Source organism: Phoenix dactylifera, chromosome 3 (assembly GCF_051530095.1).
Source record: "Phoenix dactylifera cultivar Ajwa chromosome 3, Ajwa_hap1_PhDact_Kaust_v1.1, whole genome shotgun sequence".
Classification (NCBI taxonomy): domain Eukaryota; kingdom Viridiplantae; phylum Streptophyta; class Magnoliopsida; order Arecales; family Arecaceae; genus Phoenix; species Phoenix dactylifera.
The window spans coordinates 47,583,701-47,601,726 of NC_143192.1; the positions used below are offsets into that span (position 1 = coordinate 47,583,701).

At 37.7% G+C, this 18,026-nt stretch overlaps 1 protein-coding gene across 1 annotated transcript; it reads left to right on the top strand.

The window, feature by feature from the left end:
• The first annotated feature begins 562 nt into the window (after window positions 1-562).
• Window positions 563-16,100, top strand: LOC103716325 (uncharacterized). Its single transcript, XM_039120163.3, has 14 exons — window positions 563-674; window positions 1,523-1,730; window positions 1,813-1,916; window positions 5,977-6,049; window positions 10,683-10,757; window positions 10,864-10,974; window positions 11,085-11,127; window positions 13,441-13,537; window positions 14,360-14,462; window positions 14,559-14,654; window positions 14,756-14,788; window positions 15,299-15,398; window positions 15,573-15,657; window positions 15,745-16,100. The coding sequence occupies exons 2-14, from the start codon at window positions 1,539-1,541 to the stop codon at window positions 15,869-15,871; spliced, it is 1,239 nt and encodes a 412-aa protein (XP_038976091.1). The 5' UTR covers window positions 563-674; window positions 1,523-1,538; the 3' UTR covers window positions 15,872-16,100.
• Window positions 16,101-18,026: the final 1,926 nt, after the last annotated feature.

Genomic DNA, 18,026 nt, shown 5'->3' on the forward strand with positions numbered 1-18,026 from the left:
TTTGTGATTATTATACTACAAAGACATACGTAGCTATTTTATTTGTATTTAAATTAATTTGCACTAAGAGAATTTATAAAAGTCTACTTTTTTGTCGAAATTCTTATCCCCTCCCATTTTTCTATACCTCCAACATCATCCACCACTACACAACAAAGAACCTAGCATCCAACCTACCTTTCAATTGGACTTATTGTACTCATATAGGATTAATAAACTGTCCGTCACAAATCACTTCTGTTTATTTTCCATTTTTACTTTGCATTGCTTCATCAAATTTATTGGAATTAGGTCAATTTAAAAACCATTAAATCATTAACTCCTAGCTATATTATTCCTACAGCATAGTATGCGTAGCAACAGCTGAGGTTCTACTACCATGAATGTCACAGTTGGTCTGGGCTTTTCCTTCAACTTGATGCCAAAACTGTGAGGGCCCGGTCCATTGACCGGCCTGCACACAGTTGAGCCAGTGGGCTAGCCCAACCTGGCCAGCCTAAGGGCCATACTCGAGAATCTCTCCAGGGGCTATAAAAGCGCCCCCCCCCACCCCCCCCCCTCCGCTCCCCCCCCCCCCCCCCCCCTCTCTCTCTCTCACTGTTTCTCTTCCTCCTTCCTCAGAGATAGGGTTTCTGCCGCCGGAGAGGGGCGTTGCAGCTCATTCCCGGAGCAAGGTAAGGGTCTCCGCTCTCCTTTCCTTTCTGCACTGCCTTTCCTCCTCCCGATCCACTCGGGAGGATAGATCAATTTAAAAAAAGAGAGAAGAGAAGAAGAGGAAGAGGAAGAAGAAGAGGAAGAAAAGGAAGAAGGGACTCACCGCGTGTGCGGACGCGAGCGTCGCCGGCGCTGCTGGCCTCGGCCGCGGGCGCCGCGACGCCGCAAGCCGGCCGCGGCGGCCCCGCTGCGGGCAGCCCGGCCGTGAGCTCCGCGGCCGCCACGGGCTCTCCTTCTCCCGAGCTCTCTCTCTCTCTCTCTCTCTCTCTCCCCCCTCCTCGGGAAGAGAGAGGGCCGACTGCCGCAGGCCGTGGCCGCCGCGAGTGCCGCGGGCGCCGCAGGCGCCACTGGCCGGCACCCTCCCGAAGGCTCCGTTCGCCCCTCCCTTGGGTCGTGGGTGAAGGAGAGAGAAAGAAGAAAGGAGAAGAAAGAAAGAAGGAGAAGCTTCGGGAAGAAGGAAGGAGAGAAGGAAAAGAAAAGAAAAAGAAAAGGGAAGGAAAAGAAAAGAAAAGAAAAAGAAAAGAAAGAAAAGAAAAAAGAAAAAGAAGAAAAGAAACCCTGGCTATAATAAAAAAAACCCTGGCTACTCGTTATCTAAACCCTAGGCTACAGAAGCAAAACCCTGGAAGAGCCTGTGAGACGGGTAAAAGTCGTCACCAAAAGCCTTTCATAGGAGTTTTTGACCAAATTCTTGAAGAACAACTATCGTTCACAAGAAAGTTCAGAAATTTGCTTATGATCTGTTCTTTTTTTGTAAGATTTTTCTTGATAATTTCTTAATTTCTCATGGTTCTACGGTTTTATCTAGATTCCTTGAACTTAGAATGAAGGCAGCTTCGAAGCGAGTCAAACGAGTAGATGATGATAGTGAAAGCGGCTCAGGAGCCGAGAGCAATCCAGAAAGCGAGATGGAATTGGATCCTGCGCAATTGAAAGTGGATGATGATGATGATGATGGCAATGATGATGCAAGTGAGAGTTTCTCTGAAGGAGAGAGCAATCAAGAAAGTGAAATGGTATGTCAAGTTGACAAAACTTCTGCTTTTGTTTGCTCCTTTTGTTGCGTTTCTGTTTTAAGTATTTTGAGTTGTGGACCAGGAGGGAGAGGATGATGGAAGTGACGCGGAGCACACTGAGGGACAGAGAGATGCAGAGATGGATGAGCTTGAAAAGGAGTACCTCAGTCTTCGCAATGAGGAGCAGTAAGTCATTTTTTTCTTGATCTATAACTTTTTGCACATACTGTGGTAGTCTGGAGATGCTGTTCCTTTAATTTCTTGATTTATTCTCAGTATAAGATGGCCTTTCTTTGGTGCATTGTTTCTTGCTTTTTGTTTTTTTTAGGAAAAAAGAAAGAAGTGGTTTAGGTAGGGTTCTGAGTGAAATTTATCAGTTTTGGAACCTGGTTCGTCCTATAGCTCACTTTTAAACCAAAAGACCTGCATAAGATTGTATTATGGTACATAGAATGGCAACATCTGAGAAACCATTTTTTTATAAGGATGAAGTTAAAACTACTTTGAAAGATTGGATCTGCAGAAGGGTTGAATGTGACTATACATTCAACTTTTCTACGAACAATTGTACCAACATTCCCAGCTTAGGATGGGACAGGGGGTATTACCTGATTGATATTTGACGAGGAACAATTACAATGTTTGATCTAGGCATGTTATTCCTGCAATAGTTTTTCTGAAAAGTGCAAAACTTTGCCAAACTTACTCAGAATAATTGAAGTAGCTTTCCAACTACGCTAAACATTTCTAGGATTAGCATAATTAACTCCCTCAATGTATTCAAATAATGGAATCACAGGCATGTATATCGAATTTATAGCTCATGTCAACTTAGGTACCATAAAATTAGTAAATTCGAAATAAATTATGTAAATTTGTGAAAAATGTTGGCTTTGCATTCCCGTAGATATTGAGGTGAGTTCCAACAGGGAAAAAGAAAGAATAGTTGGCTTCATAGAAAGAAAAAATCGATGGATGAGTCACCCATCAACTTCAAACAATTGGAAATTGGAGACTTCCATGTTGCTCTAACAGCAAAATCCAACTGTACAATCATCTAGAATGGACATCTGCATAAATCAGCTACTTGAAGGAAATGCAGTCTGGGAAGGTTGCCAAATTCTCCCTGGAGCAGCTTAGATTAGATTAACAGATTATGTTGGATAAAAAATTATAGAACATTGTGCTGATCTTCCTTCAAGACAGTAATAAGGGGTTTGGATCAAATTAAAAAATAATACATGCAAAAAGTCATCATATATATAGTTGTTCTGCTTTATGCAATCAGAAAATATGATTGAAGCTGCCCATGAGACTAATGATCTTTTATCCATTGTTTGCTCACATTCAATCAGAAAATACAGTAAATTGTTCAACTCATTACAGGCTGACCAAGAATAGTCTTCACCATTTATGGTGCTCCTTTACAATAAAAGTCTAGATTTTAGTATTTTAGTTTCCGGAATAGGTCTAAAATATTCACTGCAAATCAGAATCTCTCCCATTGCGATTAAATAATCAGAATTTCTCTCTGGTTGCAGTTAAATTTCTGTGGAAGGAAACATTTTGATTTTGTGCAAAACTATTTGATAAGTGTTTGTGTGAGCATATGGGCTGTGTTTGGACATGGAACAGATAAATAGGGGGCAGATAGACTTAACCATTTATAACCACCTCCTAACTAGCTAATCAGCGGCTAATGCTATCTGCTGTTTGGTTGACATTCCTAGGGTTGTTGGAATTAGTTGTGGAAAAAGTGAAAAATTAAAGAGATGTAGCTTTAACAAGCTTAAGTAGTTAATTGTGTTTCACCCTCCCCTATGAAATAAATTTACCCAGGTTATGTGGCTTTTGGGGCCTTTGGCCAAATAGCTTATTCCATCATTTTTTGGCATGCGTCTGGTTAGTTAAATTGATAATCTGACCTTATCCACCATTTAATCAGCAACTGAACACAGCCATGGATTTTGGTGTCCGGTTTCAAGGAGGAGGGAGGTAGCATATCAGGCCCTTTTGCAAATATTTTGTGGTAGATTGAGTCCTTGGTTATTCAAGGCAATTCCTCAAGCAAGATGGTAAAAAATGAGCTTCACCATCCATAAATGGTAGTTTTTCCCCTCTGGTCATAGGTTTAGCCCAGCCATTTATAATCTGCACCTTATACAGCAACTTCCTACATCCAATTGTCTTTCCCTTGCTAGTCATTGTGCCCAAGAAAAATCTAAAAAGAAAATTATCGGTAAACATAATTATAAAATTCTATACTGTGAAATACCGAGACCTAATCCTATTCTAACCCTTTGACCTGGTTGTACGAAGATTCTCTTTTTTTCCAAGGGAAAACATTTAAGTTAGAGAGAGGATCCAAACTCCCAAGGGGGCGACGGAGGCAAAACGCCCAATTTGTTGAAAAGTATGGATGTGTAAGCCTTAATTCAATTTTTATATGGTTTCAGCTGATTATGGGCCACCAATAAGCTAAGGTCTGCCTTTGAGCACTTTGGAACCATTTCCCCCAACAAGAATTGAAACAGGAAAAAGCCACTCATTCTGGAGCTGTCATATGACTATGTTTCTCGGTCACTTTGATATCATTTGTTGGCTGGGTAGACTAAGATTCTCGAGTCAAGCAAAAGACAAGAATAAGCCTGGCACATTCATATACCTGAACACAAACTACTAACCAAAATTAGACAGAACATGTACTTTAATAATTCTTATCAAATACAATACATTGAATACAAGACTTTTGAGGATTCTTCTTAAAATCATCTTTAGCCCTATTTTGCTAAAAAAATCAAATGAAATTTTACATAACTGCAAACTTCAATCAGAGGTGATGGAGCACCTTGCCGGACATAGCGATAAAATAAGGAATTTTGCGAAAGAGAAAAACCCAACCCCCTTTCCTCCACCCAAATAAAGGTTTAAAGAAAAGCAATCCAAGCCAAGTAGTTACAGTGCACACAAGAAAATAAAATCCTTTTTTAGAAAGAAATATGTAACATATATGTAGGAGATGGAAACTTTCCGAATATTAGCATCTAATACGTCAACATATACTGCTAGTGTCATGCAAATGCGAAATTCTCTGCACGTTCCCTTCACAATGCTTAGATGTGTACCCAATATGCAAAACCTTTCAAGAAATTTATATTCTGCACACCTCAATTGTTATCGATGCAAAAGCTCTAATCCATGCTGGCAGCTTCTTATTTGAGTCTCACCAACCTGTGGCATGGCACATGCTGCTCTCCATTTCCTTGTGGTTCTACTTTAGTGTGATAGAATATAGGGACTTATGACTTGTGGGCAACATTATGGAAATACATGAATTAGGTATTTTTACCAAGTTGTCCATGATGTACATTATACCAGACTCCAAAGAGGTAGAAAAGCTTGTAAGCTACAGTGTTGGAAGAATGCTTCCCGCATAATTTCTCTGTTTCTTTATAGATCAGTATATTGTCTTGCAGTTTGTTTAATTCTTGTGATGGTTGGCAAGAAATGAAACCATTTCTTGCCTTTTTTTTTTTAATAAAAACAACTAATGCTGCTATATAGAAAAGGGAGGGATACTGAAAGAAACTACATCTATGGTCAACTATGTCATTTACAATATCAAATGATTAAGTATTACATAAGTAAAATTGTCCTTTAAAGTAGAGTTACACATTTAAATTAGAGTTGCACAAACATAAACCTATTAGTCTGTCATTGTGGATCTTTAAGTGCTATCTCTTTTTTATGGTTCAGGTTCATGCTGCTTCACAATTGGTAAATGAAAATTTGCGTTGCATATGCTGCATGCGTGCATGCATGCATGCTCCTGTCCTGGCTTTTTTGTACTTAATATGCGCAAGAAAGTCACTTTCTAGAAATAAGAAATATGGAAGCTTATTAGTTTGTCATTAATTTGTATGTCTGAGGTGCTTTCTATTATGCTGTCAACAAATGTAACTTCTGTGCCTATGCTGCAAATAGTAATTGCTGATATTTTGTTTTATTATTTGTTTACTTAATAATTCATTGGTAGGTTTTCACAAACATTTTTTTGATGCATGGCACTTATTTCATCATTGTCCATGCTGCAATAGTTTCTGTCTCGCATCTTTTACAATTCCCCATAGATTATGAAACTTGCTCCACAAATCAGTGGGAAAATGAGTGTAATCTAGCCTGTTTAGATGTTCCTTGCCATGAGTAAATCTTATTGAAATAATATCTTCCATATGGTGTCATTTAGAAATCTTTTGAAGAGTTTGAAGCGTCATAAGGATGAAGATGCTCTAAAAGGACAAGCAGTAAAGAATCAAAAGGTATTTATGTTCACTGTCAATTTACTTTTTACCTTGCTTGCTTCCAATCAGATTATTATCTGTTCGACTTCTCTGTATATGCAGGTGTTGTTATCCAAGTACATATAATAATACATGAACATAAACCAAATTATTTTAATGCACAAATTGAACTATAAACAGTAATTTTTTTTTGCGAAGTTAAAAGATGAGATTAGTCTTGGTTCTAAAACAAGATAAAGTAATTTGTAGTTATCATCCCGAAAGCAGTTTTTTTATTTGTGATTAATAAAAGCAAGCTCTATGTGTTATGAAATTAATGGTTTATAGGTGGTGAATATTAAGCAAAGCTCATGTATTGATAGTACCTTTTTTATGTCTACATGATTCTCCTACATAAGTCTCTACAAAGTCCAAAATCAACATATTTTGATCTATCTCATCATTGATGTGAATTGCAGTAAGGCTCACCCATTTCCGGGACTTGGGTTTTTCTTCTTTCTCCTTTCCACCACATGTACATAGAATATTACCAATTGTGAGAGGGAAAAAGGGAGAGGACTTTAATTTTTGTCAATATAGATTTAGTCACATATCATTTAAGAAATTGTAGATATGAGAAGACAAATTAATGCAAACTAATTGGGATAAGATGTCAACGCTTGAAATTTTTGTTGAAATTGAAAGACTGACCAAAATGGACTGTTTTGGTCTAAACTATTCTGAAACTGTTGGTTTCATTCAGTATTAGCTCAAACTACTAAAGCCTTTGCTTAGATTCAGTAAATTTGGTGGTTTCAACTAAACCAACATATAACGTGCCAAAAGCACCATTTTGAGGTTTCTCTTGATACAATGAGTTGATTTTGCTCATGGATGATAATAAACTATTTAGGAAGTTTAACAATATTGTAGTCAAATTTTGCAATTGTACAATCTTTTCAAGGTATTGACCGACCTTTTTTACATTTCATGATGTATAGTAATGTAAGCAAAAGTAACTAAAATTCACTAACTAGGTGGCTTTCATGCATGCATGTAGAGTTGGGCACTGGGCCGGGCCGCCCACGGCCCGGCACGAAGCGGGCCGTGCCTGGCACGGCCCATTTAAGGGGGCCGTGCTGGGTCACGGGTTTCTGGCCCGCGGGCCGAGCCCGGCACGGCCCGCTTCGGGCCTGGGCCGGCACGGCCCGCTCTTGGCCCGCGGGCCAAGCACGGCACGGCGCGCGGACCTGGCCCGGTCCGGGCCTGGGCCGGGCCAGGCACGGCCCGTCTCCATAAAAATTAATGCTTCATAAATTTTTTTAATAAATTAATACATATTGAAAACTAAGGATTTATTAATATAAAGCCACCTTAATGGTGGGGGGTTTGGCATAGACCCCTACCAACTTATTAATTTAAATCAAAATGGTACATGAAGGGAGGTTTGGACCTTGGTCTGACCTCCAGAATATAATAAGAAAGGGCCGAGGTTTGGACCTTGGTCTGACCTCCAGAATACAATAAAAATGTACAATTATAAAAAATTAAGAAATCTTACTAATCATCAGTGATTCAGTGAATCAGTATTCACTCTTCAGTAGTGTTTGTATCATCATCATCAGAGGATGTTGTATTATGTCCACCTTTATCTTGAAGTCTTGCCTCAGCATCCAACCAATCTTTGAAGCAGAGAAGCATCTCCACCGTTTCGTCCGTCATCCTACTCTTTTCGTCAAGAACACGCCGACCTGCACTAAAAGCGGATTCCGATGCTACCGTGGACATCGGCACAGCTAAAATATCGCGTGCAATTGCAGACATAACAGGATATTGATTTCTAACACTCTTCCACCAAGATAATACATCTAGATTCTCTATTTGATTTTCATCATATGCAGATTGAAGATCATTTCATAAATAAAATTCTAGTTCACTACTTAAAGATGAAGAAGATGAAGATAAACTTGAAGCATGTGTGTGTTTTCTCTGTGCAATGAATGAAAAAATAGATGACGAACGAGAACTACTAGAAGAAGAAATAGAGGTTTGTACGGAAAATCTAGATCCACGAATTTTTTCATCATATATAGCATAAATATCATAAAGAAGTTGTTTTACCTCATTTTTAGCAGGTTCAGGATCTTGATTCATATTTTCACAGTATGCATCAAGTAAAATTAGCACGCCATTTAATTTAACTCTAGGATCAAATACAGCAGCTGAGTTATGCATAGGACATATCTTGTCCCAATACTCATTCCATTTAGATTCCATTAGGTCAATAATAGGCATTAAAACATCATCATATCTATGTTCTGCAAATTTTTGACTAATTATATATGCTTGTTGTAAAAATGAACATGAAGTTGGATAATAAATACCAGAAAGAACATTGGTAGCATTATAAAAACTAAGCAAAAAATCTTCCAAAATTTTTTCTTTATTCCAATCAGTTTCAGTCAATGTAAAGCCTAATCCACGATCATTAATATATGCACTTAATAAGTTTTTATATGGATATGCATCATGTATCATGCTATATGTTGAGTTCCAACGAGTAATTACATCAAGTTTAAATTTTTTAAAACGTTTACCATGATTTATACATAGTTTCTTAAATTCTTGAAGTCTTGATCTTGAAGCATGAATAAAAGAAACTGCATTTCTAATTTTTGAAATCACATCTTGAATCATGCCCATGCCAGCTTGAACAGAAAGATTTAAGATATGACATGCACATCTAATATGCAATAAATTTTCATCTAACATGGGATGCAATGAGTCTTTTAATAATGCAACAGCAGAATTATTATTAGATGCATTATCAAAAGTAATAGACATAATTTTATCATTAATATTATATGAACATGCAGTTTGATAAATGACATTTGAAATTTGTTGCCCAGAATGTGGAAAATCAAAAGCACGAAAAGCAAGAATACGTTTATTTAATTGCCAATCATTATCAATATAATGAGCAGTAATGACAATAAAACAATTACTACCTACAGATGCTGACCAAATATCAGAAGCTAATGAAATTTTTATATTTAAATTAGAAAGTGTTTCAATTAAACTTTGTTTCATTGCTAAAAAGTTAGTCATAGCTACTCTTCTAAATGTACGCCTACTAGTTCTTTTGTAAGCAGGTTGTAGGTTTAATTGAACATATTCTTCAAAATTAAAAGATTCACATAAACTAAAAGGTAATTCATCCTTAACTATCCATTTTACAAGTGCTTTTCTTTGATTTTTATGATTATATGCAAAATTACCTACAAGTAATCCCCCTTGTATATTAAGGGTACTTTGAGTTTGAGCATGAGAATCATGCATCCTATGACTCTCTTGATGTCTTTTTAAATGCCCTGTTCCCCCACTACTACTACAACTATAAAGTTTGGCACATTTTTTACATTTAGCTTTCCAGACTCTATCAACCATAACTCTATCAAATTCATTCCATACAGCACTAGTCCTCTTACGAGAAGAGGTTTGATCTTCACTCGGTTCACTAGTTCTAGAGGAACTAGGAACATGGGGTTGGGGATTAGTTTCTTCTTCCTCAGAAACAGGAGGAATGCCAAACTGACTTTTCTCAAAAGATGACATATCTAAATTGATGAATTCAAAAAATAAAAACTAACCACAAGGAGGAATTGAGTAGAGGGTCGGAGGGCAGAGGCAGAGTCGAGATTCTGAGCTTCCTCTTGTGCTCTCAACAGGAGTGACCTTCTCTTCTCAACAGGAACCTCCTCTTGTGTAGCACTTGAACACTTGCTAAATGCAAACTAAAAATTAAATTGCTAGTAGAGCACTTTAGAAGAGAGAAATAATAGTAGTAGAGAAGGAGAGAATAGTTGGTTTGGTGTGGTGAGAATGAGGGAGGAAAGGGCTATTTATAGAAGCCCAAAATTTTTTTCCCAAAATACCCCTCAATTTAGCCGTTTTTGGACTGTTGGGAGGGGCAAAATTGGAATTTTTCCAAAATAGCCGTTGGAAACGGCTATTTTTCTCCCCCCCTCTCCAGACGGGCCTTGCCAAGCACGGCCCGTTTGGAACCGTTGCGGGCCGTGCCAGGCACGGCCCGTCTCGTGCCGTGCCCGGCCCGGCCCGCCAATAGACGGGCCTGGGGCCGGGCCGGGCTACTGTTCTGTGCTGAACGGGCCGTGCCCGGCACGGCCCGTTTAGACCTCGGGCCCGGTGGGCCTGGGCCGGGCCGGCCCGGCACGGCCCGATGCCCAACTCTACATGCATGCATATATGCATATGTATGGAAAAAGTTAGACAATTTTGTTTCTTCACTAGGTAAGATGCTAGAGTTTCAAATTTGTTTCCTAATCATTTGTGTCTAGCTTGTATCCTTTTTTTCTATTGTTTAATATTTGCTGGAGTTCTTTTAAATAAATCTGATTGTTTTCTGTAACATTTCTGACCATCTAAATTATAAATAGGGTCCAATTATATTCCTGCTATTTTTCTCACTAACTAGATGGTTTTCTGTGCCTTAGTTGACTTGTGATTTTTATGTGCCTTAGTTTCTGCTATAGTTTTGTTCATTATGATATTACAATTATATTCATGTTCCGAACATGTGACTTGTTGCTTCTGTCTCATATCAGTATGCTATTTCTGATCATTAACCTTTTATCCTATTCTTTTTTTGAAGGCTCTCTGGGACCGAACCTTGGAGGTCAGGTTCTTGCTGCACAAAGCATTTTCAAGTTCAAATAGACTGCCACAGGTGTGATTTACATGAAAGCCCACCGCAAGAAAACCTCTTAAGCATTTTTTTGGATCGACATTTTGGTATTTAGATGACCTAGTAGTTATGATGACGTTTGTATCAGGAACCTATTAGATCCTTATTTCACAATTCTGATGCGGTGGTTACTCAAGCATATTCGGACCTGATATTGTCATCCAAGCAGACACTGAATTGTATGTTGGAGCTACAGGAGGTATAGTTGTTTCACCTCAGGGGTTTGTAAAACAAATGTATTATTAATTAAAGGTTCAATTCGTTGCTAAAACCTCTGACCTGGTACTTTGTGGCTAATAATGTTTACAGGCTTTGATTGAGCAAAACCCTTCAATTGTTCAAGGGACAGATGGTATGATTTGTAATTTTGCAGTCTTTCTTGCTTCTAGTTTGAGTCTTCACACGTGGCATATTCTGACATGGTGCCTACTAGCTCTGTGTTCCATGATGATACTGTTGTTATCCCTGTGATATTTTCATGGAACTACTACTTCTACTTCCTGTCTACCCATGTCGGAACTCCTTATATTGTTGTCATGAACTGTGCTTAATTAGAATGGTCAGTTGTCAAAAAGCTAAACTGATTTTTTGCAATATGACTTGCTTAAACTGAAGCAGCTCATTAGGATTGGGTAAAGTCTTGAGTAATATCTCATAATTTATTTAACTATATTTTTAATATTGTGAGAGGAAAACATGAAATCTAATTGTAAAAATTGGAGAAAGGTCCTAAAATTTGTTTATTATCTTTGTAACAGAATTTTAAGGTAATTACTGTATGCAAGTTTTAGGGGAGGGGGTTTAACATTTTGACATTTTGGATAATACTTGTGTTATATATCAACTTATAGTTTCTAGAATTGCAAGTTATGAATAATATGCATGACAAGTAGAAGCCATGTAACGTGTATCTTACTTGTTTCCAAATAACAGCATCTCTTTCACTAATACAAAATTTTTGGACCTTTAGAATCTCCAAACCATGTATAGTTGTTTTTCCAATTGCTAGGTAAAATTTACTAACCACTATTATAGAATTATCAGACTAGATCAAGGTGACTTAAGTTCAATTGGTTCATGAAAGAAGGATAAATTCAATCCAATGTGATAACCTGATGGATTGGTAAGAACCCAATCCAAACATGAAGCTACTATAGACTAATGCAAGGTAAATGTCTGGTATAATTAGCCATGAAGAGTTGGTGTAGCAACAGAGAGATAGGTAATCACAGATTATACAGTGGTGGTCGGGGTAAGTGAAGGGGTGGGACTTGGATCGATCTAATCCTGTTACTGATGATGATAGAGGCAGCCAATAGAAGCACGAAAAAATGGTTTCCTGCACACACACACAAGGTTTGATTATCTATAAGAGGGAGCAAGGGATGGCTGGTGATGAAGGTGGGATGGGTTTTTGGGATCACAAAAGAACAGAGAAAGAGTGGGGGACCTGGTGGTGATGGTGGGGTTGAGGGTTGGAATGGGCTATAGGTGAGGGGGATTATAATTGTCATTGGGGGTAGGGGCGGAGGTGAATAAATGAATGAATAAAGGTAGAGGGAAGATAGAGGGAAGTGATGGAGGGATGAGAGGGAAGATAGAGGGAAGTGATGGAGGGATGAGAGGTAATGCTGACAGGGTGACTGGGTACTTTTACGATACATCTGCATAGTAGCCCCAAATTCCTTTGCAGGGTCATTCGCTTAAACAAAGTTATTTTACATATTTGTGCATAAAAATTTCTGTGCAGGCACTAGAATCTCTTATCTATGCTGCCTGTTTATAGCGTCATATTATGTGTTACATTTTCCTGGTATTAAGCCATGCATGTGCTAATAAGTCATCTTCACAGGGGCAGTGTGTACTGCAAGTCTGAAGCCTGCATAAGAATTTTTCTGCATGCTTCCAGAAGATACTCCACCTGATTTAAAACTAGCTAGTTCGTCATGTTGCTTTTTGACTCTTTTTGCCCTTTGATTTTACCAACTGCTGGATGCCAATAGTGCCAACACTTTTCCAAAAGAGTGAAGACCCACCTGATCTCAATTTTACTCATAAACTTTCCACATCTGTTCCTGACTTGAAAGGATTTCCTTCCATAGCAATTATCACTTTTTCAAGATAGACTGGAAACTTTCATTTGACACAAAAGGAAAGACATTTTTTGTGTTCAAAGCTGGAACTATTCGTTACATACTATTTGCTGATAGACCAGAAATTTTCTTCTGAGACAAAAGGAAAGACAGCTCTTTTGTGTTCAAAGCTAGAACTAGTTGTTATGTAATCTTGAAAATTTCAAACAGCAGAAATTGTGCCAATCATATATTTTAATATTAATCAAGCTATAGTAAAATTTTCTTAGTTCAGCTTGCTTGTGATCCTTTATTATATATTACTGGTAATTTTTCCTAGCTCGGCAGAATTTCTCATTTTTAGTTTGCTATTTTTCAAAATTGCCTATTGGATTGTACACTGTTGGAGATCACTATCACGTCACATTACCTACCATGTTAACTTTAGATCAACATTTCCAGATTTGTGATTGTATGTAATATGTATATTTGTATATTTATCAGTTTAAATAATCTTCATGCTGGTTGGCATCTGTTGCTTGTGAATTGCTTCATTACTAATTGATTTCTACTGTTAATATGCTTTGATGAAGGAAACAGCAAAGAATCTTGTAAGGATGAAGATTGCTCTAATAATTTGAAGGGAGAGGAAGATGAGGAGTGGCTACAAATACACAGAATGCATCAAAGGTATCTTCTCACATTCACATTGGAGCTATTGTAAAATTCCTCTAGCCTCTTCAATACAATATATTCAACTGAGTTCGTAGGATACAATTCCAGAAGAAATATTATTTCTTCCCAATACTATAACACTGATGAAGAGCAACAAATGCACTATGGGCTCGTTTGGTTCGCGGGAAAAGAAGGGGGGAAAGTGTGGTCAACGGGAAAGTAATGAGATGCCTCTTGTTTGGTTGGAGTTTTCAAAGGAGAGAGAAGGGAAAGTTGTATTCCCATGGGAATGTGATTCCTACATTTCATGGGAAAGTCTTTCCCATGAGAAACATGGGAAAGTTACTTTCCCATGAGGCGGGAATCACTCCATTTTTACTTTTTCCCAAAAAGTCCCTTCAGCATTAAAGAAGCATTAAAGAGGCATTAAAAACCTAATTTTTATTAAGGGCATAATAGGAATTATATATAACTTTCCTAGGAAAGTGGATGGCCAACCAAACATAAGCACCTTGGAAATTTGTCAATTTCCCATGGTCAACCAAACATGCCAAAAGTACTTTCCTAGGCATCCTCTTCCTAGAAATTTGTTTCCCAGGAATCATATTCCTAGGAAGGAAAATGCTTCCCGCGAACCAAACGAGCCCTATATAATTGAAGAGGAATCTGGTTTGGCAAGTATACGCTAGAAATATACTATTCAACAAGAAAAATAATATAACAAAGCTTTTTTGGCAGATTCTCATGCCGGAGATATCTCCATTTTCAGCTGTTTATTTTGTAAATTATTTTCACAAATCAAGCTGGAAAGTTTATCATTTTTCATATTACTTGCAGAATAGCACAATTCAGGAATAACTCGGTAGACAAATGGCAGAGGAAGACACAGGTGACAACTGGTGCAGCTGCTTTTAAAGGCAAATTGCATGCCTTTAATCAGGTACTTTTCAAAACTATTTGACGGACAGTCTGTATTTATCACAAAATTTCTAGCTTAAACCGTTTTCATGTTCCTTTCTACCTCCTGCGAGTGCAGAACATAAGTGAGCAAGTAGCTGGTTACATGAGGGATCCGAGCAGAATGATTAAGAGAATGCAAATAATGAGGTCTTCTGTTGGCATGTTTGGAAAAGTAAGTTTCTCTTAATATCTAAAACAATACATAACATTTTATTTTCTCTATTTCTCCAGTTCCTGACATGGACTGCTTCCAATATGTATGCGTCACTGCAGGTTCCTGAGGAGTTTGAAAGTAGAAAAGATGAGGTCTCAACTGATCCTAAATCTCGATCAATGCATTTATTTTAGTTATCGTTCTGTTTTCTATGAGGCTTAGGAGTTTCCAGTGACTGATTTACGAAACATGAACTGTGAAGAATAAAATGGACACTTACTGTAGCACCAAAACGATCAAAATGGATATGCATTCAACATCAATGGGACTCCTGTTGGCCCTACTCAATCCTGTTTCATGAACTTATTAGTTATATCATGCCTCTGTTCTAATTTGAAGTCACCCAAGTATTTGAATGGACTCGAGATGCATCTAAGCTCAGATTGCACTTAGAAGGGCATCTGGTAACTTGATGATTTTTTCAGTTCCTGTATCAGCATTAGCAATACTACCAAATATTTAATTGTAGAACTTGTACATGGATTAACACTGAAAGATCTTTCCATCTTTATTCCTTGCTTTATTAAGTGTGCCCATGTTTCAAAAATTCACAGGCTTGTTCTGATACATTTTTATTTTATATATGTTGATGCAATGTCCAGGATGGGAATGTGGATGGAGATCCTGAACTTCTCGATGACTCTGAATTTTACCAGCAACTCCTGAAGGAATTCTTAGAGTCATGCAATCTTGCATCATCTGGTCAGTGCCTGTGCAAGCCTTTCATTCTGCACGTTCTTTCCCTGCAAAAGGGAAATTTTCATAGCAGCTCACGGAATTATGCATGAAAAGAAAAATCTTAAATATTTGAAGTTTGGATTATAGGCTATTATATCATGTTTATTCAATTGCATCCTCGGGTGTTGTTATTTGCAGAGACAGCATTTTATGCTTTGAAAAGATTGCAGCCTAAGAAACGCAAGGTAGTTGACCGTCGTGCTTCTAAGAGCCGCAAGATAAGGTGATCATCACTATCATCATTCTTTTACTCAAGGGTCTTCCAATGAAGTTATTGGACTTATTGCTTCTCATTGAAATCTATGTTCAGGTACAATGTTCATGAAAAGATTGTTAATTTCATGGCTCCAGTGCCGGCGGTTCTTCCTCCTATGGCCCCAAAATTATTTGATAACTTATTTGGCATGGGAAATCAGAAGTCAGCCACTGTAGTTTAATCTAGCTGTGGGGAATGCCATGAGATGCAGCAATCATTAAAATTGCAGTACTTGTACCTCTCTCTAGGAAGTGTGGTGCTGCAATTTGTAAAATATAGATCTGTAATAAATTTAATTATTTCTAGGATGCTGTCATTGGCAACTAGTTTTGCTTCTGTGCTATGATCTGTGTTTGAACCAATCTCTCATGCAGACATTCAAATACGTCAGACAACATATCCAACTGATACATTGATGTGGTGGCCGATATTTTAATAAGAAGTGCAATTAACTGTCGATATAGATATCAAAAAAAAAATAATATATGGATTTAATACAATTTTAGTCTTTGGCCATAAAAAATTAATAATAAGTCAATAAAAAAATAAAGGTTAAAAATTTCATGCTGATGCCCGATGATAGCTTAGCCTACATGAGTAGGGAGGATGATGATATTTCATATATAATGTAAATAAACTCTGCAATTTTCTCTTCACTTTCCAACTTCTAAATTATCTAGATGCCAAGATAACAAAACCGGGCCTTGATTATGGCATTCTTTTTTAAAGTGTGAGTAGAATTTAATACAATTTTAGTGCAATTAACTGTCGATATAGATATCAAAAAAAAAAAAAAGGATTTAATACAATTTTAGTCTTTGGCCATAAAAAATTAATAATAAGTCAATAAAAAAAATAAAGGTTAAAAATTTCATGCTGATGCCCGATGATAGCTTAGCCTACATGAGTAGGGAGGATGATGATATTTCATATATAATGTAAATAAACTCTGCAATTTTCTCTTTACTTTCCAACTTCTAAATTATCTCGATGCCAAGATAACAAAACCGGGCCTTGATTATGGCATTCTTTTTTACAGTGTGAGTAGAATTCATCCTTAGCGTTTCGGCCTTTCCATTAGCTCGAATCTCTTCCACGTCATCTTTTTCTGGATTTTTCTTACAAATAAAGGGAGAGAATCTCTTAAATTGTTCCATCAACTGTTGGATTGCTTGAAAATAGAGGCCAGGATGAAAACCATATCCTTAAACACCGGGAGCTTTGTTAACGGGGAATGCAAATACTATCATATAGCTGATGTGAAACGGTGTCAGGCGCTGCAATCCCAAACTCTGCTCATGTAGCCCACCAAATTAGCTCGTCTTTTCTAGACTCCTGGTTTTAGGAGTTAATAGCATGTTAGCATGCTAATAGCAATAGCCCAGCAAGGACGTCTATTTTTTGTTTTTGTCCGCTAGAAACTTCCAAGCAGCTGTTTGATGACTATTTAATTTGGTACATACATTAGAAAATGGAAACAGTCCATCTACCATATTAACACATGCTACTAAAACGAAAGGTCTATTACTTTCCTTCTGCAATCCATCTTAGCTATTTATTGTATATCAGCAACAGCAGCTTTGGGCAGGTGAAATCAGTTTGGGCATGATCTTTCTTAGACGGTTCGTTATCACCTTTATTATAATTTTCTACGCCACGTTACATAGGGAGAGAGATAGAGAGAGAGACTCCTCTTCATGAAGAGATGCCAGTATGCAATAGGGAGGTTCATGTCTGCCATGTCCCAGGAGGTGTCTTAAAAAAAGAAAGAAAGAAAGAAAAACTGAAAGTTGAAAACTTTGAATCCCTATTATGAGGAAATATCAGAAAAAATAAACAACGAATTTAGCATAATTTCCTTCTCTTAATGAATTAGTGATGGGACTTTCCATCTAAAAACAAAAAAAGGAAACAAATTTAACGTAGTCCGTAATACTCATCTACCCAAATGAGCCATCAAGGAAACAAGGCAAAGGCAAAAAGTACAGCTGAGAATGGTCATCCCAAAGGTCCCGGCAACTAGTTCTGCAGCCTCCAAGGTCTCGGAAAGCATTGCGCTTCTCTTGAGACTAGAATCATACTGTTTTTGATAATACCAGCCCTCGCCACCATTGCACCACCTTTGCAATCTCTCCTGCGTTCTCAACTTCACCATTCTCTCTCTGAGCGCACCCATGTTCGCATCAACGATGCTTATTTGCGACGAATTCCCTACCAGATCCACCACCCCCCAACAATGAAAAAGAAAAAACATTCATCAAGTAACAAGTTAGAAGAATGAAGGGAAAATAGTGCTTGAACTGCTTATCCCGCCATTTAATGGTCAGTTCAGCTTT